The following is a 23,221-nucleotide window of genomic DNA, read 5'->3' on the forward strand; positions in this document are numbered from 1 at the left end:
AGCAGGAAGAGTATCCTCGGGCTATCATACCCACCAATTGTTCATCAGAAGACAAGGAAGAAAGAAACCTAGATTTAATTTTTGGCATTTTACTTATATACTCATGAGAGACACACAAAGAGAGGCAGAGACATAGGCAGAGAGAGAAGCAGGCTCCCCGCGGGGAGCCCGATGTGGGACTCCATCCCAGGACCCCAGGATCATGACCTGAGCCAAAGGCAGATGCTCAACCGCTGAGCCCCCCAAGTGCTCCAGATTTCTGGTATTTTAGAATGCAGATATATCAACAGGCCACCGTCTCCATGTGGCAGCTTCCCGCTGTAGCAAAGATCCTTTCGCACACCAGGAAAGACAGACTGTTTGTCTTGTGTTTGGATGCATCCATCCCCATTATAAAGAGGCATCCCTGACCATGGGCAAAAATTCTGGGTCCAAAGAAGAACAAAGATGCTCCAGCCTGCATTTGCACTTGACCTGCACGTGTGGTGAACATTTTATTCTTTCCTCCCAAATGGATCAAGGGAAGGACACTTCAGGGTTGAAAAGCAAGAATGCCACATCAGCATTCTTTAAAAAGCAGAATTATAAAATCCGGGAACAAACCAAAACAAGCAGCCACAGCATGGATCCCCAGTGCACTCGCTGTTGTTTGTAGAATGGGGCCAGCTGTAGAAATTTGCAAACGGCTTTGAACCCAGACAAGACCTCTGACCCAAGACCATGATTCACATTACACTAGGTCAGCAAAGCCAAATGCGTGTGCATTCTCTGTAGCACCTTAGAGGAAAGTCTGGCTGCGTGGGTGAGATAGGAATATATTAATTTCCTGGACACTTAGTTTACTAGGGAAAGATTAACAGGTCTGTGATAGGTGAAAGCTCTCTGATTTCTCCCCGACTGATACAGAGGAGGGATTGTTTGTGGTGCTGGAATGAGGTAGCACAAACCTGTGGAGTGTGACCTTACAAGGAACACAGCATCTCGCCCTGTTACTCGCTGGGGGCATTTGGGGAGAGCAGCGGGACCCACATCCACCCCAGCGGCGCACGGCTGGAAATCAGCCTGAGCCAGGAAAGGTCTGGATCAAAGGCTGGTCACTTTCTGAAATAAACTCCCTCCCACCGTTAGACTCTTGCTCAAGAGCTGTGCTGAGCTGGCCAGGGCCTCGCACCAGCGCAGGGAAAAGCATCGGGACCTCTCCTGCCTCCGGAGATAATGCCAACTGTGGATGACATTCTGGAGCACATAGGGGAATTTAACTTTTTCCAGAAGCAGACGTTTTTCCTCTTAGCTCTCATGTCCGTGGCGTTCACCCCGGTCTACGTGGGCATCGTCTTCCTGGCCTTCACCCCGGATCACCGCTGCCTGAGCCCCGGGGCGGCCGAGCTGAGCCGGCGATGCGGCTGGAGCGCGGCGGAGGAGCTCAACTACACGGTGCCCGGCCCGGGGCCCGCGGGCGACGCCTTCCCCCGCCAGTGCCGCAGCTACGCGGTGGACTGGAACCAGAGCGCCCTGGGCTGCGTGGACCCGCTGGCCGGCCTGGCCGCCAACAGGAGCCACCTGCCGCTCGGGCCCTGTCTGCACGGCTGGGCCTACGACACCCCCGGCTCCTCCATCGTGACCGAGGTGAGTGAGCGCAGGACCTAGAGCAGGAAAAAGCCAGCAGAGTAGCTCCTAAGGAAGAAGCCAGGTAAGGCCGCGCTCTAAACACTGTCTGGACATGCTGCTTGGACTCAAGGTATCTTATAAAATCCTAGTTTGCAACCAAGACATGCAACCTCGTATTTGGAGTAGGAGCGAAGTAGTTAAGACTTCATCAAATTCTGACAATAAGGATTCCAGTTCATGCAAGTTTCGGGGGTAAGAAACAAACCAAGCATAGCAGAATTCCAGAAAAGGGGAAATGTTCAAGCTTGCTCTTTTTTTTTTTTTTTTTTTTTTTTTCTGGAAGTCCTCCATTCTGCCAGCATAACAGATAGATACCTGAAAGCTCACGGAACTTACCTGAATGGTGCCTTCCTGTGATAGGATACATTTTTTTCTCTTGGTGGCTATTTTTCTCTCTATGATTTGCTCAAAATGATTAAATTACCTGGGATTGGAGCCTTGGCTAAGGCACTATTATTCCTTTATTAAAAACTCTAGTTGACATTAGCATCTAATTATGAAGCCTCATTTTAATAAATATAGAGAAAACAGCAAAAAAAAAGTGGAGACCTGCTTTTATTGGAGACAAAGAAAAATAGGAGGATGGAATTATTCTAAAAATACAGAGAAAGCCAGCTGCCTGGCTTAATTTAAATGGACCGCTTAGATAACGTGAGGATGTTCTGTATGAACAGATATTTAGGTAGAGGAGCTTTTCTCAAATGGTCTAGTAGTTATTTGAAGTCACAGATACAGGTCACAACACCATACAATTTTAAGAGGCTTTACAGCGTGGCTTGATCTCACCCTTTCATACAAAGAGGACACTGAGGCCCGGAACAGAGAAAGATTTTGCCCAAGGCCAGAGAGAGAGTTAGCAGTTCGTTCTAGAAATTGGATCTCCCTACTTCCAGGCCAGCACCTGTTTTTCCTTCAACATTGCCTCTTGTTCCAAATGTGAGCAAATGTAAGAGCCTGTAGAGATGCTCCTGATTCCCCTACTAGTAAAGAGACAGCAAAGGGAAGCCGAACAGCCCAGCTTCCTCAGGGCAGCATTCGTATCCTATTTACATACCCATTTGCTTCTTTATATCAAAGTTAGAGAGGGAGAGTGGGGTGTAAATGGAGTACTTACCTGCTTTCAACTGATCTAGCCAACAACAGAATTTGGCCTAATGACACACTTCCAGAGGGAATGCCAAATAGATCATGGGACAAATTTTTCAGTTGTGTAAAGAAAATTCACATAAGCAAGAGAACAGTTCGTTTATTGCCCTGTCGTTCAGCCACATTGGTTCAACGAGAGGAATATTCAATGAGTTCCCGGGCTGAGCTGTGTCTAAGAGGATTTTGTTTTCTTTCCTGACCCGGGAAACCTCTCGCCCCTCTGCAGTTTAACCTAGTGTGTGCCAATTCCTGGATGCTGGACCTGTTTCAGTCGGCTGTGAACGTAGGATTTTTTATCGGTTCTGTGGGTATCGGCTACCTAGCAGACAGGTAGGTGCCGCACGAATGTGATGGGACTTGAGTATCCTGAAGGTCTGGAAAGCACTTGGATTCTCCTGCCCCTGCTTGAGTAGCATCCTTTCCCCCAAACACCCAGACCACAATTTCCTGGCCTCATGTCATTGTCTTGACAATTTGAGATTTCTTCTGTGGCTTAGATCAGCATGAGCAATGTGAATATATTCTAATTCCTTGGAGAATAGAGGGATATTTCTACATTAAGCAGCAGTTTTTTCCTTGTGGGCTATCCGGAAGCTGGGGGTCAGAAAGAAGAGTAATAGATGACTTGATGTGTGATTCCTGATTCATGGGCCTCATCACCATCTCCCCATTCCTGAGCCTGCAGGGCCCCTGAGGTCTTTCCTCCTCTTCCTGCCCCTCCTATAGCCAGAGCCAGTGTAGACTCTCCTTGCGGCTGTCCTTGCCTGGCCCACAGCATTGCAGGCGTCCTGGACTGGGGCCTTGGGACCAGATGTAATTATAGGTGAGGAGCCCAGGATATGATCTGGTAAAAGGGAAACTGGGTCCATCTACACTGACAGAGGTAAATATCCACAATGTTAGTGTCCCTAGAGTGAGATGAGGAAAGATCTCTATGTGTAGAACATACAGCAAATGGTCCTCTCATATAGTCTGTGTCTTCAGGGAGCCAGCTTTCAAGTTGTATGAATCCAGCTGTGCCTGTATGTCTTATCTATCAATCACGTTGTAAACCCAAATTTGGTGTTCTGGAAGTTCCTTATAACATACATCTTTACTAGGTTGATGGCCAATTAGATATTTTTAGGAGTCTCCAAAGGGAAAGGAACAGAAAAATGTGCTTTATAGTTGGGACTTTAGCACTCATAATACTGACCATTTATTGGGTATTTTCCGGGTACCACGCACCATGTTCAACTGTTTAGATAGTATCATCCTTTTTAATAACCAGCCACCCATGAGCTCGTGATATATAACTGTAGAATAAATATATCTAATACAATTCATTTAATAAATTTATAATTTATTACAAAATATAAGTATATATTTAATTCTAAAATAAATAGCAAACATACTTTATACTTGCTGCCCTCCCCAACTATTTCTGTGATGCAAAGAAACCGAAACCTGTGATATTATATTAAATGTAAATCAAATATTTTCTTTGATTATGCTGCTGTATTGTCAGGCTGGAGGAAAAGTTGCAAATGAGTTAAAGATTAATTATGATAGGTTAGTCTGTCCCATCTGCTGTAGCAGCAGGAGGGAGAGGGGCAGGGCAGTTGAGGCCACTGGGTCACAAGGCAGCTCTGTCCATCATGCCACTTCTATAACTGCTCAGTCTTTCTTCAAAGGTTCTTCCTGGGACTTCATGTGGGAGGCTTATGAGGCAAAAAGGAAAGTCATTGACTTTTATTTTTATTGCCCCACAAGCGCGGTCTGTGGTTTGAGATGACTCGGTTAAGTCCGGAGAGCTGCTGGCAAGGGGCAGTCCAAAGTCTGCTTTGCTCCCTTGTGTGGCTGACTGGCCCATGTCTACTCCCTGCCTCCCTGTATGGTGTAGATCCTAACATTCAGCTGCCAGGATGGAAGTGAGCAAATAGGTGATTGAGCCTCACAGCTAGTTAAATAAATGAGTTAATTATTCTCATCCCACTCAAGGAGTAGGAGACCGGTTATAATTCCCCACCTGACAGTGCATTCCTGACTTTATAAGCCTCACTCAATTATCTACCTTCTTGGATGATCTCATTATTTTGTTCCTATTGTTGAAATCTTCTATGCAAAGTTGATTACTCATTATTCTTCCCCCCAAAAAAGATACCCAAACCTCCATTTCTTTTTCATAAATTGTCTGAAGATTTGGTAGTTGTTCCTCTTCTTTTCTGTTCTACTCATGTGTGCATGGGAGAGTGGGATGTAAGGCAACAACCAGTGGGTGAAAAAGAGAAGGCAAGTTATCACTGCATACTTAATGCCTATTTCTGGATAATATTCAGATTTTATGCAAGGGTACAAAAATCTCATGAAAATGCATTTTATGCTACAGATTAAACCAATATTAAATAAAATAGATTGTGTTCTGTGATGCTTTTGAAAAATCTGAACCAACAGTTGATTAAGTTATCTTTTAGAAGAAAACCGGAAGGATATTATGAAAAGGTTGTAAATAGGGATACTGAGGTTTACACCATGTCAACTTTCTGAAGGTCAGTTTGCAAATGGACAGGAGGAAGGAAGGATGGGCATGTGTTAGAGAATTTGAAAATAAACCTTTTATAATATGTCTAATTTATGTCATCATTCAAACCTCCTAAAAAATGTTTTTTAGTATCACCTGACACAAAAAAGTAATGTTTCACCAATTCTAGATTTTTTTTACTCCACTGATCAGAAATTATAAGTTCTCTATTTGGTGGCAAGCCTGTAAAAGTCCAATGACTGGCTTTCTGCGGGATAAAGCCCTAATGTTAGCATTTGCTCATTTCCATGGTCTATTTGCTCCCACCATGGTCATTTCAAGCTACCAAAGTGAGGTCACTGAACACAGAATTGGCTACAAATATGCACCACTTTACAGTATTTCCACTGTAAAAATACAACAGACAGAGGTAAATTATCTCATGAGCATAGATAATGGTCAGTCATGGTAAAATAATTGGGAAGCAATGTTTTTGTATATTTATCACACATGTTTTTAATATATTTTCCTTAAATGTATGGTTTAATTTTTAACAATGGCCGTGTTCAACAATTAGCTCACAAATTTTCTGAAAGCCTAATAATTAGCTGCAAAAGCCAGTACCCACTGTCTATATTTCCTGATAGAACTAGGTCAGGGCAGAATCAAAGTCCCAGTGGGTCATCGTCAAACTTACTCAACTATGTAAAATCTTCCAAAATAAGCTCCCCACTACCCACAATGTCCCAGGTACTGTATTGGGCATCCTTGTGTGCTATATGTCATTTATGATCATAACAGCCTTTTAAAAATTATTTTCTTATCCCCCATTTGCAGAAGAGGAAATTCAGTGAAATGAAAGCAGTGCTTCCCAATGTTAATGTGCATACAAACCACCCAGATCTTGTTAAAACTCTGATTCTAATCCAGCAGGTCTAGAGAGAAAAGACTCAAACCATTGCATTTCTAACCACTCCCAGGTGATGCTGATGAGCCCTGGCCCACATTGAGTAGCAAGGAGCTAAAGGATTTATGAAACCAGCAGTGCTGGAGTCCACCCCCCTCTCTTGTTTTATCTCTTTATTTTTCATTTTACCACTTACATGGTTCTGTTGCAGGGAGAAAAAGTCTCAAACCACTATCCCAGGTCTTCAAAACTTCTTCCAGCCACGCCATATTTTTTAACAGCATTATGTCCTCATTTGAGACATGTCCCCCACTGAAGTGTTTTGCATCATAGATTTGATGTTCTGAAGCTTTCCATGCTCTGAGTTTCCAATGGTAAATATTCCCTCTTTTCAGCCACAGGATTTTATCCACCTGTGGGAGCATGACTGGTATGGTATGCCCAAGTCAACTCTGGAAGATAGAGAGCCATCCTCTGAGCAAATGTTTACGAATTCCATGAGGGTAAAGGATGGGGTTTGGTTGGAGAACAAGGGAAGAAAGGCTAAAACACTTTGTTGAGATGTGACTTTGGAAGACTTTGAATAATAGGCGAGGGAGGCAGGGACACATGGGTGGCTCAATTGAACATCCAACTCTTGGTTTCAGCTCAAGTCATGATCTCAGGGTTGTGAGATCAAGCCCTGCTCCTTCTGCTTCTCTCCCTACTTGTGCTCTCTCTCTCTCTCTTGCTCTATCTCAAAAAAAAAAAAAAAAGGCCAAGAAGGCAGATATTTACAGTGGGGAATCATTAACTGAGAATTAAGAAATGAATCATCTAAACAGGGTTTTAAGAAGTTTAGTAGTTTACATTAATTACTTATGAGACTGCTTGATCTCTAAATTTCAGATTTAAAACATTCACAGCCCAAATAACTGTTAATGACATTGTGGATTACTTTCACATGGTCAGTTGATATCAAAATGGTCACTAGAACATAGCTGCCTACAAGCAGAGCAGCTGGTAAAAAATGTTCAGCCACCATCGAATATGCAAAGCAAATGACATACAATCCTTGTGATTCTTCAGTTTGAAGTAGGTAAGTAAAGATTAAACAAAACACTGCTTTCTATGAAGAATCTTTAAAATATCCATTAATGGCCAATTAAGGGGTGTCTTAGAACAAAACGAGGTGGACATGATGACATAATGACACCATAAACAAGTTGCTCCAAGTCAACTTTCAGAGAGCCTGCTTACAAACAGAAGGCAGGAAATGGGGGAGGCCAAGTGTCTAACTCTTTATGTGTAATATCTCACTTTAATCCTCTTGTCAACTGGGTCAGATAGGACTTCATCAGTTGAGGAAATTGAAAAAGGTTGAGTAACTGGCTGACATGTATAGTAAGTGATAAAGCCAAGATTCAACCCACATCTCTAAGTTTTCCTCTCCTCTGTGTCCTGGGACATTCCCTGGGTCCCTCAGCTGATGAAACCCAAGTCCCAACCCTCCAAAAAAACATTTAATGAAAAAACAAACAAACAACCCAAGTTCCTTGGACAGAAGGTGTGGTGGAAGCTATCTTGCTGGAAAACTCCAAGACAAAGGCTCCCCATCCCGCCCCCACCAGAGACCATTTCCATGGAGACATGCAAACACCACAAAGCCAGAAAGCAGTGTTGAAAATGGATTAGGGAGTATATTAAACACTGAATTTTCTTTTTCCTAAAGCAAAAACTTCTCTTGGGTGGCCAGTTGGTTGAGACTGTTAGTGCAAAGGCCCCAGCCCCTATGATGATGGAAGACCCAGACGGGCCCCTAGGGCATTCAGCATTGGGTGGCCTTGGAAGAATCACCCCTGCTTGAATACTCTCCACAGTGTGGGACTGAGAAGGTTCTCTAAGCCCTGGGGTGAATGGGGCTCATTGTGCACAGGATTTTCAGAGTGCCCTGGGGAGAATGCTGAAGTAAACCTCCACCTAAGATTTCTGTAGCTTCCATGCACTCTACAACCTTCATGAGTCTACTCTAATTCTTTTTTCTCTTTGTTTGTCTCCTTGCAGGTTTGGCCGTAAGCTCTGCCTCTTGGTCACAATCCTCATAAACACTGCATCTGGAGTTCTCATGGCCGTCTCCCCAAACTATACATGGGTGTTAATTTTCCGCTTGATCCAGGGGCTGGTCAGCAAGGCAGGCTGGTTAATAGGCTACATCCAGAGTAAGAATTGCTTGTGGCTGTGAGGACAAAGCCACATTGCTGCCCAAACCCTCAGGAGATGGGAGGGGGCTGTGCCCCAAAATGGACCCAGCTTCAAGAGAATGTGGAGAGACTTTTTTGTTCTGTATCAAAAGGATTTCTATAGCCTTTTCAGTCAACTCATTCTACATTGTTCCTATAAAGAAAACAATGAAGGCAGAAATGAGAGTAAACGTCATGCCATCCAGATTCTCATATAACTTCTTAGAAAAATGTTTTCTGTACCCTGGGGTGTTACATACAGAAAAACCCAGCCTATCGGGCCTATACATAAAGAAAAATTCAATGATGAGAGATACGTCAGATTTATAGGGGACTTTACTGCTTTGCGTAAATGGATTCTAGGAAACCACTGTTATACTTACTTGATATACCCGGAAATGGAGAATATGAGCCCTGTGGGGAGCCTGAGTTCCCCAGCGCCTCCTCTGACCAGGAACATCATTCCATCCCACTCACTAGCAGCCAGTCTTATGCTGAAGCTCCATGGAGTATGGGAGAATATTTGAATACTAACAGCATAACATCTTCAAAGCCATATTTTTAAAAATTAGCATCATAATTAGAGCTTGGGAATGAGCTCCATCTTTACTTTCTCTTGGCTACAGTCAAATAGCATCCATACAAAGGGAAGTGGATGCTTTGAAATTAAAACCATCACTATCATAAAACCTGTATTACCCCTGACAGCTAGAATACGTGTGTTCAAAACTGTAGCTGGTAAAGTTAATTTGGGGATCTCTGTGAGATACAGAAGAAGGATGCTGGATGCTATTACGTGCTGTCGTGGTAGGCATGTAATCTCCATGCGAGCAGCAAAGGGATATATCAAAGTACAGTTATTCAATCAGTAATTCGATTTTTTAATTTTTGGTTTTTTATTTTTTATTTATGATAGTCACACAGAGAGAGAGAGAGGCAGAGACACAGGCAGAGGGAGAAGCAGGCTCCATGCACCGGGAGCCCGATGTGCGATTCGATCCCGGGTCTCCAGGATCGCGCCCTGGGCCAAAGGCAGGCTCTAAACCGCTGCGCCACCCAGGGATCCCAGTAATTCGATTTTTTAGAACACATAACATGCAGAAATATGTATAATTTAAATGTGTAAATTTAAATTTCAGCCTTCTACCCATTATTTCTTCTCCAGGCCCTTTGAATGACCTTTTTCTGAGCTGCCATCCCCAGACCCTGCCTGTGACCCCAACCACTTCAAAATATTTCTATTTATTGAGCACTTACAGACTTTTGTTTAACTCTGTTTTAAATACTTTTTGATAATTTGCAATAATACATAGAAACATTTTAGGATGCATTTCTATATGGTTTATAAATAGTTGATGTATTTAACATGATTACTAAACATTTAAAGCAAAAGATCTGTGGCTCATGAAATATCTGGAATTTAAATTCTAGTATGTTTGTGATGCAGAAATGACTAGTACCTAAATGTACTGGTATGTGATAACCTGGCTCTTGGACAATAAAAAGCCCTGGTTTGGGGGGTTGTCTGATTTCTAAGTTGTAAATATTCCCACCATGACTGGCTTTAAGATACCAATACATTTAATAACCAGCTTGCAAAATTCCTGAGATTTAAAAATCAGTTCTTGCAAGTCAGTCCTAGCTGACCAATCAGTATGGAAACCCACTGCCAGGTTTCCAAGCCATTTACACACATTATCAGGATTGCCAAGAAAATACTTAATTCATATAAGACAAGTTATATTGAAATGTTCATTTACATAAAAATCACCTGCAGTCTCAAGTCAGTGTTTGATCCATTTATTCAGATCTTAAATTACCATTGCCTTACTACTCTTGATCAAAATTTTGCAAATAAAACAACTGGATTATTGGTTGTTTTTTTTTAGAAAAAAGGCAAAACAAAAAAAATAAAAAAATAAAAACAACTTTGGATTGCTTCAAAAAAATTTTTTTGCACATATATTAAATCCAGGCACAACTGCCCTTGAAATGACCCTATAAATCAAACATTTTGTTCACACTGGCAGGCCTCTCACCCTACCCAATGTGGAATTACAAGATCTTATATTAATTAATATAACAGCAATAATCATGACAAAATAGTCCCCAAAGAACATTGAAAGTTTTTCAGAAAGTTGTATAAAAAAACTCTAGAATTTGTCCTCCTTTTTAAAAAATATATACTTATTTATTTGAGAGAGAGAGCATGAACTGGGGGAGAGGTAGACTCCTTGCTGAGCAGGGAGCCAAACTAGGGGCTCAATCCCAGACTCTGGGATCATGATCTGAGCTAAAGGCAACTGCTTAGCCAACTGAGCCAGTCAGGTGCCTTTTGCCTTCGTTTTTGAGGTTGACATTGGTGCTTCCCCAGAGTCGGGCAGCCAACTCATTGTCATACTGACTTACATTGACCATTTGGATTCTCTCTGCAGTTACGGAATTTGTCGGGCGGAGCTATCGGAGAACAGTGGGCATCGTTTACCAAGCGGCCTTCACCGTTGGGCTCCTGCTGCTGGCTGGGGTGGCGTATGTGCTTCCTCACTGGAGGTGGCTGCAGTTCACTGTTACTCTGCCCAACATCTGCTTCTTGCTCTATTACTGGTAAGTCTATTTGGAACAAAACAGGAAATAACTTGAACTATTTCATTTTACTGAAAAGGCTGACTCCCCGAATGCACAGCATCCTTCCAAATTCCAAGGTGTCCTTCAGTCTCCTTCCACGGAAAGCCCAGGCCCATGTTTCTGGGATAAAACAAAACAAAAGAAGCAAGCAAAAAAACTGAGCTTCAACCAAATTTACATTCTCAGTAAGTTTACCCAGGGGGTTCCCAATTTGCACTTAGAGCTTCAAAAAATTAATTTCTGTTCTACTGGGCAGTTCTTGAACTATCTGGATATGCCACTGAGAGTCCCTCCAGATGTTTCCCTTGCAGGCTAGCCATTTATGGTTCCCGTCTTCCCTGACCTGGTTCCCAAGTCCTTCACCTTCTTGGCCCTTCAGCTCTTGCAACACCTGGCCGAACTGGCTCTGCTTCCTGAGGTGTGGGCGACTGAGCTGAACCCCCACCAAATGTGATCTAGAAAAATCTCCCTAGGGCATCACAGTGGAAAAGATGCACGCTGTGGGCCGTGGGTTGATTGCCACTGAGCACACCCCATTTCTGTTCCTAATGTCAAGTCTTAACTGAGGAATTGTGTCTGGTTCCTCTCTCCATTGCACTCCCACAGACTTCCCTCCCAAGTTACCTTTGAGCCCCACCTCTCCGAGTGATGCCCCAACCTGGAGCCTTCCCAACTCCTGGCCAGAACTACCACCAGGGCGGTCCCACTACTCCTTCCTGCCAGTCCCTCTTCCTACCACCCACCCTGAACCAGCTGCTCCAAGAGTCCTCTCTAAACACAGATCCAAGTGGCTAGAGTCCTGCTCAAGGAAATATGGGTTCCTAAAAGGAACCCAACAATCATTTAAAGGCAAACAAGGAGCTTCTATTAAAGCATCCCAGTGTTCTGCTAAATTCAGCAGCCTCGCTTGTGAGCTTTGCGACACCTTACCTCAAACTCTTACCCCTTCCTTTGAGAAATCAGCTCTCAGAATAATAAACATAAAATACTCGCTCTACCCCCCATGACAGAACTACATCCTGCCCCCTCCGCATGTGCCCCGGCTGTCCGCTATCAGCACGTGCAAAGGCCCAGCCAACCTGCCTCTCCTCCCACGAGCACAGGGCTGGGTGGATATTTAGCTGACCCCTGCTTTGCAGAGTCCCACTGTGAACTCTCCGAAGTGGGGACCTCCAAGTTTCTTGCACAAAGGCTGAAGAGAAGTCAGCGGTGAAGGAGGAAAAAGCCCACATATCCCCTGCAAAATTTTACAAAATTTTTGTCTTGTGATAGAGCTTGTGGGATTTATTTTAACAACTTTCCAGTATGCACTGCAGTATTATTAACTGTAGTCACCATGCATTATATCCTCTGGACTTAATCTATTTTGTAACCGGAAGTGTGTGCTTTTGACCCCTTCACCCATTTTGTTCACCTCCTTCCCCAGCAACCATCAATCTGTTCTCTGTATCTATGAGCTTGGCTTGGTTTGTTTGCTTTAGATTCCACACATAAATGAGGTCATAAGGTATTTGTCTTTTATAGTCTGACTTATATCAGTTAGTATAATACCCTCTAGGTCCACACATGTTGTCACAGATGGCAAGACTTCATTCTTTTATATGGCTGAGTAATATTCCATCACACACACACACACACACTCACACATACACACATACACACACCCATAAGTTTGTTTCCATGACTTGGCTCTTGTAAATAATGCAGCAATTAACATAAAGGTGCACATACCTTTTTGAATTAGTATTTCTGGTTCCTTCTAATAAATACCCAGAAGTGGAATGGCTGGATCATATGGTATTTGTATTTTCAGTTTTTTGATGACCCTCCACACTGTTTTCCATAGTGGCCACACTGCTGGGTTTCCAACAGTGCACAAGGGTTTCCCTTTCCCTGTACCCTCCCTTGTCAGCTTTTGTTATTTCTTGTCTTTTTGATTCTGGCCATTCCAACAGATGTGAAGTGACATCTTATTGTGGCTTCGATTTGGATATCCCTGGTGATGAGTGATGCTGAGCATCTTTTCATGTACGAATTGGCCATGTGTATGTCTTTTGGGGAAATGTGTATTAGGATCCTCTGCTCATTTTTAAGTCAGATTTTTTTTTTGCTCTTGAGTTGTAGGAGTTCTTTGTATATTTTTTCTTTGTATATTTTTGATATTCACCCTTTTCCTGATACATGATTTGTGTATTTTCTCCCATCCAATAGGCTAATTTTTCATTTTGTTGATTTCCTTTGCTGTCCAGCCCCTACACAATTTTATTTCCTTTGTAGATCCAACCGAACCTCATTGTGTAAGATCTCTTGCAGAAATTTGATTACGACCCCTGGGGATGGGGGTTCAGGAAGACCCCCCCTGATTCCATACTGAACAGCACTGACCACACTTGTGCTATACCCTAGGTGCATTCCTGAGTCTCCGAGGTGGCTGATCTCCCAGAGTAAAAATGCTAAAGCCATGAGGATCCTCAAGTACATTGCAAAGAAAAATGGAAAATCTCTGCCTGCCTCCCTTCAGGTGAGCAAGTGGCTGGCTGAACTATCAGATTGGGGAACAGTGACAGGAGGATCTGGGAAAGCCATGCATTCTCAGTGGCGGGGGGGGGAGTGTCACAGAAGGGGTCCACCATATGCAACAGGATATTTCTGTTGTACTAGGATTCATGGGTCCTGGTAAAAAATTCAAAATCAATCAAAAACATGAAACTAAAAGGAACCCAACAGTCATTTATTTATTTATTTATTTATTTTTATTTATTTATGATAGTCACAGAGAGATTGAGAGAGAGAGAGGCAGAGACACAGGCAGAGGGAGAAGCAGGCTCCATGCACCAGAAGCCCGACGTGGGATTCGATCCCGGGTCTCCAGGATCGCGCCCTGGGCCAAAGGCAGGCGCCAAACCGCTACGCCACCCAGGGATCCCCCCAACAGTCATTTAAAGGCAAACAAGGAGCTTTTATTGTGTGCAACCCAAGGCTGTGCGGGTCCCTCATACCCAAATACCCAATGTCTTCCTTACCATATGTCCACTGAGACACTCAGGGAGGGGAGATTTCCCCAGAGGGAAGAGTCTTCAGACACAAATAATTTCTTAGAATTTTAAACATTCTGGATAGAAACTTGCCCCTAAATGTTTTGATCAGTCTCCTGCCTTCTGAAATAAGACAAGTTACAGGGGTGTCCATTTTCTCTGCATTTCATGGTTTGCCTTTGATAGACCTTATCACCTTTGGTGTAAGGCTTTTGCTCTGACAGGGGATGGAAAAGCAAAAATCAAACTGGTTAGAAAACTGTCAAAATAAGAGTGATCGTCTCTGTGCAAGGATCTAAGATAGGTTGCCAGTAAGCATTTGTGATTGACATGATTTAGAGTGAGTATTGGGACTTTTCCCACCTCCTCTCTGGTTTCTGGGTGGTTGGGATATATACTTTTTTCCACTGATGACCAGCATAGCACTGATTGAAGTTTTAGATCCTCTTGGAGATTGCTCAGGGACTAAAGCACATGTGAGTCACTGTCTTGCCAAAGTTCAGAGTTCATGTAAGAGCGGTTAGGTCGGCTGGAGGTTCTTCCTCTCACTCCTCAGGCTTTTACACACCCTCCCATGCTGCTGTAGGAACAAAGGTTCTGCTCCCCAAACCTGGAGACTGAATCTCAACTGCACCACCTGCTGTTTTCTCCTAGAGCAGGGCTTCTCAAATGTTAATACCTGTGCCCAGGTTGCTCCTGGGGACCTTGCAGAATTGCAGATTCCAGTTCAGGTGTCTGGAAAGGGGCCCCAGGTCTTTCATTCTAACAAGTTCCAGGTGATACCAAGCTGTTCCAAGTGCCGAGGTCCCAGAGCAAAGCCTCCTGACCGCTGGGCGACACCTGGTCTGGCAGGGAGCACACCCACCACCCTGTGCCCTCAGCCATCAGAGCCCCTGGGCTGGGCCTCCTTCTACCCCACCGTGCTTGACCTTCAGTGCTGGACATATGCACATGAGTTACTTACCTAACACCCCTTATCCCAGCTTCCTCTTCTGTGGAAGAGTGTGAAAAAGATAGAAACCAACTTCCAGGATAGCCAAGATTTAGTGAACTAATAAGTATGAAAAGTTCACTATGAGCCCTCAGCAAGGGTCAGATACTGTTGTGATTCCCTGTAATACCCAGGGATGTCGTCTTTAACCACACAAAGCTGTTCCTCCTGTTTCCATTCCTAGAGCCTCAGACCTGATGAGGAAGTTGATGAGAAGTTGAATCCGTCATTTCTTGACTTGATCAGAACCCCTCAAATAAGAAAACACACTTTGATCTTGATGTACAACTGGTAAGGAATGTTTTTCACTCTAAAAACATTTTTTTTAAGCCCCATCATCCACATTAGGGGAACGAATAAGAGAGCACTGTCACACAGCCTCGATCCAGTATAACTACTAACAGTGGACAGCAAGGGGATTCATTCAAAGCAGTTTTTTTTCTGATATCATTTTTTCAAGCAGGTGTTTAAAATCAGCTTACAGTCTCAAAGTATAGATAAGTATACTCTCAACCTTGGCATTGCCTTAGAATCTCCTGCGAGATTATAAAATGCCAACACCAGAACCCACACCCTGGCCCCAGAAAATACTGATTGAATTGATCCAGGGAAATGTCTAGGCACCAATACTTTAACATCCTCCAGGTGAGTCTGATATACAGCCCAAACTGAGAACTATTCCTTTTATACCTACGATGAGTATATATCTCTTCTTATTGTACACGGCTAGCAAGGAAAGGGTTTTTTCTCTCTCTTGTCTATTAGAGAAAGAAAGAAACTTATAAATGAGAATACACCACAAAGAGTAATCCACTGGCTGCACAATCCCGTGGCTGACACATGATGGTTTCCACTGTCTGCAGGCTGCCCCTAGGGCTCGGAGCCCTTCATTCAGCACCAAGCCTTCCTTAGTGCAGCCCGCTTTCCTTTCGGTGTACCCCAGGACTTACTTACACTGGCCAAATGAAGATTTGGAATCACAGACAGAAACAAAGCTCCTCAGGAACTAATTTAGCAAGCTTGACAATACTGCATATAAAATGCAGCAGGGAAATTTGGCTTCGAATCCTTTTTTCCTTTTCTGAATAGTTTTGACTCTTGCCAAGTGTCCTCATATTTGCCATTACAGATGATGAACACTTCGGGTCAAAAAAACAAAATGTCAAAATGCTGTCTGTATTATGTCAGGAGAGAAATCAGCAAGAGGAGCGGTTTTACCTGTTTGGTTATTTGGTACCCATTTGGTTCTCTCATTCCCTAAAATTTGAATTAAGTATCCCCTTGATCCCAATTCTATTAGAAGACCACAAAGAGAGAAATAATTAACATCCACTAATAACCTGATACAGTTTAGCCAAATAAATCACTCTAGAAAGATATTTTTTTTCCTACCTTTCAATTCAGCCAGGGAATGCCATCCTGATTTCTTCTCCTTTCCTGGTTCTGGGGTCATAGTCAGCTACCACAGTGGATCAGATAATGTAAAAGCAGTAGAGTGGAGGGAATAGCAATAAAAAGATGACAAAGAAAGGTGACCCACAATCAACTCTTATTTTTCCGAAAGGCTCTCCTTGTTGATGACTTGCTTTTGGTGTTTGGCTTGACCTGAGCTCTCCTCTTTGCTCAGGTTCACAAGCTCTGTTCTCTACCAAGGCCTCATCATGCATATGGGCCTTGCAGGGAGCAATATCTACTTAGATTTCTTCTACTCTGCCCTGGTGGAATTCCCAGCCGCCATCATCATCATCCTCACCATTGACCGTATAGGTCGTCGGTATCCATGGGCTACATCAAATATAGTGGCAGGGGCAGCCTGCCTCGCATCGGTTTTCATCCCTGAAGGTGAGTGTCAGTGTCAAGCCAAGCTGGGTTCTTGTCTTCCAAGGCCTTGAGAAGAGGGGATGTCACAGCTCTCTGATGTGATAAATTACTATGTAATTTATCATCGAAGTCAATTTGGAAAGAATCTGGGACCTTCTTGAGCAAGCCCATGTCACCACCCTGTCTTTAAGAAAAATTGTACCCAACAGTTGCCTGATGTAATATAATAATACCTGATTGTTCCCTAATGTACTATAACAAGAAAGGTTAAGAGGACACCTGCTACAGGCCATCGAGCTGGCCCAGAACAGAAAGAGCATGGGCTTTGGGATAGAGCAGGCCCAGGGTAAAGTCTTCTTCCAGCATTTCCCAACTACTATTTAGGCAACTCCTTTGAGGTCCCTGCATCATCCTGCAGAAAAAATAAGAAAGCTTAGGCCAATGCAAACAATGCACAACTATTTAGTTCCTTTCCTTCCTTTCAAAGTGCTTTCTCAATTAATGGGAGGCAAAACCTGTACAAAAGAATCTTATTGGCAACATGGAACTTTGTTTGAACCCTTTAGTTATTAGCAATTATTTAAGATTTGCCCATATTTTGCTGTTTCTTTTGGGTAACCTGTATAAACTAGAGTTGGCCCAGCTCTGGAAACCTGTAAAATTTTGTTTTCCTTAGTGACTGAGATCTAAAGAGAGTGTAAGACTCATGCCCAAGGTTAAAACTAACAGACATGGGAGATTTCATTCAAAAGTCTTGAGTTTAGAGAAGAAGAATTTTGCATTCTCATCCCATTCTGGAATGTGGACTTCCCCTTGCACACCTCTGGAGTATGGTTTGCAGACCAGGGATTGTATGTGGTGTGTGTAAGTGGTGCATTTTTGCCCCTCAGATCTACAATGGCTAAGAGTTACGGTCTCGTGCTTGGGTAGAATGGGGATTACAATGGCCTTCGAAATGGTTTGCCTGGTCAATGCGGAACTGTACCCTACGTTCATCAGGTGAGCATGTTTTCCTCAACGTGAGGAGGGTGAATGGGACATTTACTTACTGGCTAGAACTACTACAAGTGCCAGCAGAGGGCACCTCCCTTTTCAAAACACAGGGCAAGAGAGTTATGACAAGGACATTTAAAGACAGTAGCCAGGCCACATCTCAGTTATAGGCTAGGGTGAAATACAGACACTGTGTGGTGAGACAGAGGTATTGATTGCAAGAGAGAGAGAGAGATTACCAAGTGGCCATGGGAGAGAGTAATCAGAAACAGCACAAACAGGGGGCACCTGGGTGGCTCAGTTGGGTAGGTGTCTGCCTTCGGCTCAGGTCATGATCCCCGAGTCCTGGGATTGAGCCCCAAGCATAGTCAGGCTCCTTGCTCAGCAGAGAATCTGCTTCTCCCTCTCCCTCTGACCCTCCCCTCAACAGCTCGTTCTGTCTCCCTCTCTAACTCACTCTCTCTCAAATAAATAAAACATTAAAAAAAAAAAAAAAACCTAAAAGAAAGGAAACAGTATGAACAGGACCATAGAACAGTGTAGGGAAGCCAGATGACCAATGTAAAAACTGAAAATTAAATTAAAAATATCCAGAAAAGCTAATATAACACAAGTATAGCAGAATATGAGTGGAATTATGAATCATACACCATCTGTGTGTTGAAAAAAATGTGAACACTCTTTTTCAGTTCACAGACATTTTAGCGATTTGCGGAAGAATTTACTTGGGGGTTGGGTGGGAGATAACTACTGTCCGATGAGAAACTGGAAATTAAGTCAGTTTCCTGCATTTCAGGAATCTTGGTGTCCTTGTCTGCTCCTCAATGTGTGACATCGGTGGCATCATCACACCCTTCCTGGTCTACCGGCTTACCGATATCTGGCATGAGCTCCCACTGGTGGTTTTTGGTAACAAATCCTCAGATGTGTCTTTGAATGAAAATCTATTTTTCTAGGGACCTCCATTGTTCCATCTCAAAATAGGCATCATGCATACTGGCCACTACCAAGCGCAGCTAGTAATTAGTACCTACTCTTAGTGTTAGTAATATTAGCATAGGTAATCCTATTAGTAGCTACTAAGACTCAAGTGTAGGAGCCACTAGGACTCCTGGCCTTAGCTGGACAATGTTCAAGGAGTGAACTAGGAAGACGTTTGCCTGAAAAACACCCCTAACTCTCTCCTCACCAATTTCCACCCCTCCTTGGGTCCCTTTGCCGAAGAGCTCATCCTTTCTGCTTCTTTTATGGCCAAATGTGGGAAAGTACAAAGTTTTTCACTTCATTACTTCAAAGAAAGTGGTTAAAATTTTGCAAAGAGCAATTTCAAAACCCAGGGGAAACAAAGACCACCATTAAGGAAATACATTAGCGTAATGGCACACCTATGTTGGTGTCAGGCACCCCTTCCTCAAATTCCTTGGGCAGTTAGATTTAAGGAGGGTTGAAACAGCCCTTCCCTCCAAAACTGAAGGAATGTACCAATGTAGAGCCCTCCTCCTCCCTCCACTGCCCAGCCTGTAGCATGGAAGGTGACAGGGACAAATCTGATTATCAGCAGTTAACACACAGAGGCCGATGTTGAACACGATGTCTACAGACTGTGAAAGGGGTCCAGAAATCCTGGACACTCCCATTTATTCATATCCATTCCTTTCTCCACAACTGTGGACAATAGGACAGACCACCTCTTGTGCACCACAGAGAGAGGTGAGGAGAAGTGCTCAGATTCACACACATAGCATTCACCTCCTCATGTTAGCCAGAAAGCCTCAAGGCACCCAGCTCAGTCTTCTTTTAGACCCATTGGGAGCCACTTTTAATTTGACAAAAATGTAACAGTTTTCCCCATGGGCCTACAACACTCACTTAATTTGAGGGGAGGGAGGACAAGACGCTCTGCACCCACATGGCTTTTCTCCTACCACTCCACATTGTCGCACATAAGCATCTCTGCTTATTCCTCTTCTCAAGGGATTTGTGAGGGGGAAATTTTCCACTGCTATAGATGTGCCAGCAAATGTTCCACACAGCTGATAAAACTCACCCTCAAAACAGACCCAATGAATTCCTCTACATTGCAACTTAATAAGAGCAAGATGGCCAAAGTTGATAGAACACAAGCTCTTTATCTTAGTATAAGCATGATTTGGCAACAGAATGGCTGGTACCACTTAGGGGACCCTGGAAGTCTTCCTCTCCCAACACTGGCTGAGGGATGTGTGCAGAGCCTCTTTGCATCCTGGGAAAGTACCACAACACTCTCTGTACCCCTGCCTTTCAGGGAAGGTGGAGGCAACTTAGTCTTGGCCATTCCCTTAGGTGGGCAGTGAGACATTTCTGGGTGGAGAACAGAGACTTCAGGTTTCTCTAAGTACCATTTAACAACATGATGCAAAGTCCAGACCTAGTAGAGCCTCTGTTGACTCTCTCTCAGGATTTACCGTCCCTGGAAAAGATAAAGGATTTTAACTACATTTCACCATTTCAAGTAAACTCAAAGCCAACTCCCACTTTTATTGATACTTATAGTTCCATCTTCTTTTCTCACCAATCTGAGTAGTTAGCAGAAAATAAAACTAATATTTGGACATTTTTACTCCTTTCCCTTTCTTTTGCACGCAGTGATGGTATACTGATGATTGTGGTTTTGAAGTAGTCAGAAGCGGTTATCTAGAAGCCTGAAAATCAACAAATGAGCAGTTGAAAGAGCACTGGAAAAAAACTGTTAAGAAATACCCTAGTTAATTAAGCCTACCTTTGCAAATATAAAAAGTTAAAGGGATGATAATTTGATTCATCTATTATATTCTCTTCATAATTCACTCACTGCAGAGAACCAAAGCCAGAGCGATATATTTATTATTTGCATGAGTTACAGCAGAGTGAATCTTTAGATGTTTGGAGAGACTCTGCTGAGGGTGGCTACTTATTCATATTCTGTGGCAGGCATTGCCACGTAACAAACAGGAATTGATTTCAGTCTCAAACAAGCATGTGAGGTGGGAATATCACCCCACTTGATGGCCAAGAACCTAGAGCTGAATTTCCCAGGGCTCTGAGACCAGTGAGTGGGGACTCAGAATGGGACCCCAGGCAACCAGAGCCACAGCCAGCATCCAGAACCACTGAGCTCTGTGGCCTCTGTTTCCATCATTTTGTAAAGATGTAAAAACGGAGGACAGTGTGCATTTTTTTGGAACTCCAAAACTAGTGAACAGCCCTCATCTATTTCCTACATTCTATTATAGCAAAACAGAACCTTAAAATCCCAAAACGTTAATGAGAATTTAAAGACACATAAACACTCTACTGTTTACTATCAGCCCCCAGCATGTGCTAAACATTACAGCCAGAGACAAAGGAAAAAGGAACAAAAGGAATTTATCGAACACTCCAGTTAGAACTAAAAGCATAAGCCTGGCTATACTTTTAAACACTGTGATGCAGTAATATATGATTCATTACTTCTGGATGCTAGTCATGTTCCAAGTTTCTGACTCATTTTCATTACTAAGTGCTTTATATTGGCAGGATTATGTTCTTCCTTTCCTTAGAATGGATTTTTTTTCAGAGTTATTTTCTAACTCCAATGTATCTTAATATTATGGCAATGTTCTCTAGCCTAGAATAACCTTGACTTAAAATGTTAAGTATTTCATCTCCCTATAAGGAATTGTAACCCAACGGAGTTTGGAATCAGCAAAATATTTATAGCACAGTCAGAGATAGCAAAGAAATCTGTAAGTATAGAAAATCACATGCAAAAAAACTTTAAGAAGTAAGGGGAGTTCTGATTATAAAGCCTGTGTGTTCTAGCACTTAATGTGATTTGCATCTGTTTGGCTTCCAGCTGTGGTTGGCTTGGTTGCTGGGGCACTGGTGTTGCTGCTCCCGGAGACCAAAGGGAAGGCTTTGCCTGAGACTATTGACGAAGTTGAAAACATGCAGAGGTAGGGAACTGAAATCCTCCATACAGGTTGGGGCCAACTCTGTAGCCAGTTGGAAAAAAAAAAACATGAGGTTGAATTTATACCTCACACCATCCATTGAGATCAAGTCACATGAACTCAAAGACCGGAAAATACAAACAAAGGAACAATAAAATAGGGATGCCTGGGTGGCTCAGTGGTTGAGCACCTGCCTTTGGCTCAGGTCTTGATCCCGGGGTCCCTGCAGGGGGCCTGCTTCTCTCCCTGCCTATGTCTCTCTGCCTCTCTCTCTGTGTCTCTTATGAATAAATAAATAAAATCTTAAAAAAAAGAAACAGTAAAATAATGAGAATACCCTTATACTTTCATAAAAGGGAATGACTATGTAGGTACAGCAGAAAAAATCCAGGACCCATATTTAAAAAGATCAATAAGTTTGCCTTTATAAAAATAAAGACATCTGTATTGAAAACTAACATAAGTTAAGAAAATAATAATAGCAAACACGGATAAAATATTCACTCCTGTACAAGGAGCTACTTTTCTTAGTATGTAAAGAGCTCTAACAAAGAGGAACCACGCAAAAGAAAAAAAAAATGGGTTAAGGACTTGAACAGATAATTCAGTGAAAGGAAAATAAAAACAGCTCTTAAGGATATGAAAATATGCTCACTTCCTACGTAGTGAGAGAAGTACAAATGAACACTGTACTACTTACAACTTAGATTGTTGAAGATCAACCCACTTGGTAACATTGTGTTGGGGAAGAATGTGGGGAAACATTGTCCTACGTTGCCAGTGAAATCTGAAATCTCTATGATGGCAAAATGACAATAGTATTAAAAATGTATATTTCTCTTTACCTAGCAATTCCACACTTATAGGAATTTTATGTACAAAATGACATATGTACAGGATCACTGTTTAAGACAATTTTTTTTTTATGTAACAAAAGATTGGAAACAACCTAAATGTTCATTGATTTGGAGACCAGTTATATAAATCATGGCATGTCATGCAATAAAATACTAAGCCATTAAAAGAACAAGGCAGCTTAATACACACTGAGAAGGAAAGCCCTCTAAGATATATTATTATTTTTAAAAAGAGGAGGGCACCTTGGTGACCGAGTCAGTTAAGTATCTGACTTTCGATTTCAGTTCAGGTCTTGATCTTGGGGGTGTGAGCTCAAGCCTCATGTTTATAAATACATGAATCAATTAATTACTTAATTAATTTTTTAAAAAGAAAAATATAGAAAGTACATTTTCTACTATTTCTATAAAAATAAATTTACCTTGTCTCTGGAAGAATATGCAAGAACCAGAATATTGGCTATCTGTGGAATCAGTGGCTGTGGAACACAGGTGGGAGGGATTTCCAA

The 23,221-nt window shown here is 42.7% G+C and overlaps 1 protein-coding gene across 2 annotated transcripts in view; it reads left to right on the top strand.

Annotated features, from left to right (window-relative positions):
- The first annotated feature begins 763 nt into the window (after positions 1-763).
- SLC22A2 (solute carrier family 22 member 2) overlaps positions 764-23,221 on the top strand; it is a 31,151-nt gene continuing 8,693 nt past the window's right edge. The window contains exons 1-10 of one of the 2 annotated variants that reach the window (XM_026018722.2): positions 764-1,626; positions 3,041-3,144; positions 8,265-8,419; positions 10,876-11,044; positions 13,472-13,586; positions 15,276-15,382; positions 16,719-16,933; positions 17,803-17,911; positions 18,702-18,814; positions 21,759-21,858. In XM_026018722.2, coding sequence (XP_025874507.1) covers positions 1,216-1,626; positions 3,041-3,144; positions 8,265-8,419; positions 10,876-11,044; positions 13,472-13,586; positions 15,276-15,382; positions 16,719-16,933; positions 17,803-17,911; positions 18,702-18,814; positions 21,759-21,858 — 1,598 coding nt within the window. In that variant the 5' untranslated portion in view covers positions 764-1,215. The remainder of the gene's footprint in view (positions 1,627-3,040; positions 3,145-8,264; positions 8,420-10,875; positions 11,045-13,471; positions 13,587-15,275; positions 15,383-16,718; positions 16,934-17,802; positions 17,912-18,701; positions 18,815-21,758; positions 21,859-23,221) is intronic. The other variant, XR_012003058.1, reaches the window with a different exon arrangement.

This window comes from Vulpes vulpes, chromosome 1, assembly GCF_048418805.1.
Source record: "Vulpes vulpes isolate BD-2025 chromosome 1, VulVul3, whole genome shotgun sequence".
NCBI lineage: Eukaryota > Metazoa > Chordata > Mammalia > Carnivora > Canidae > Vulpes > Vulpes vulpes.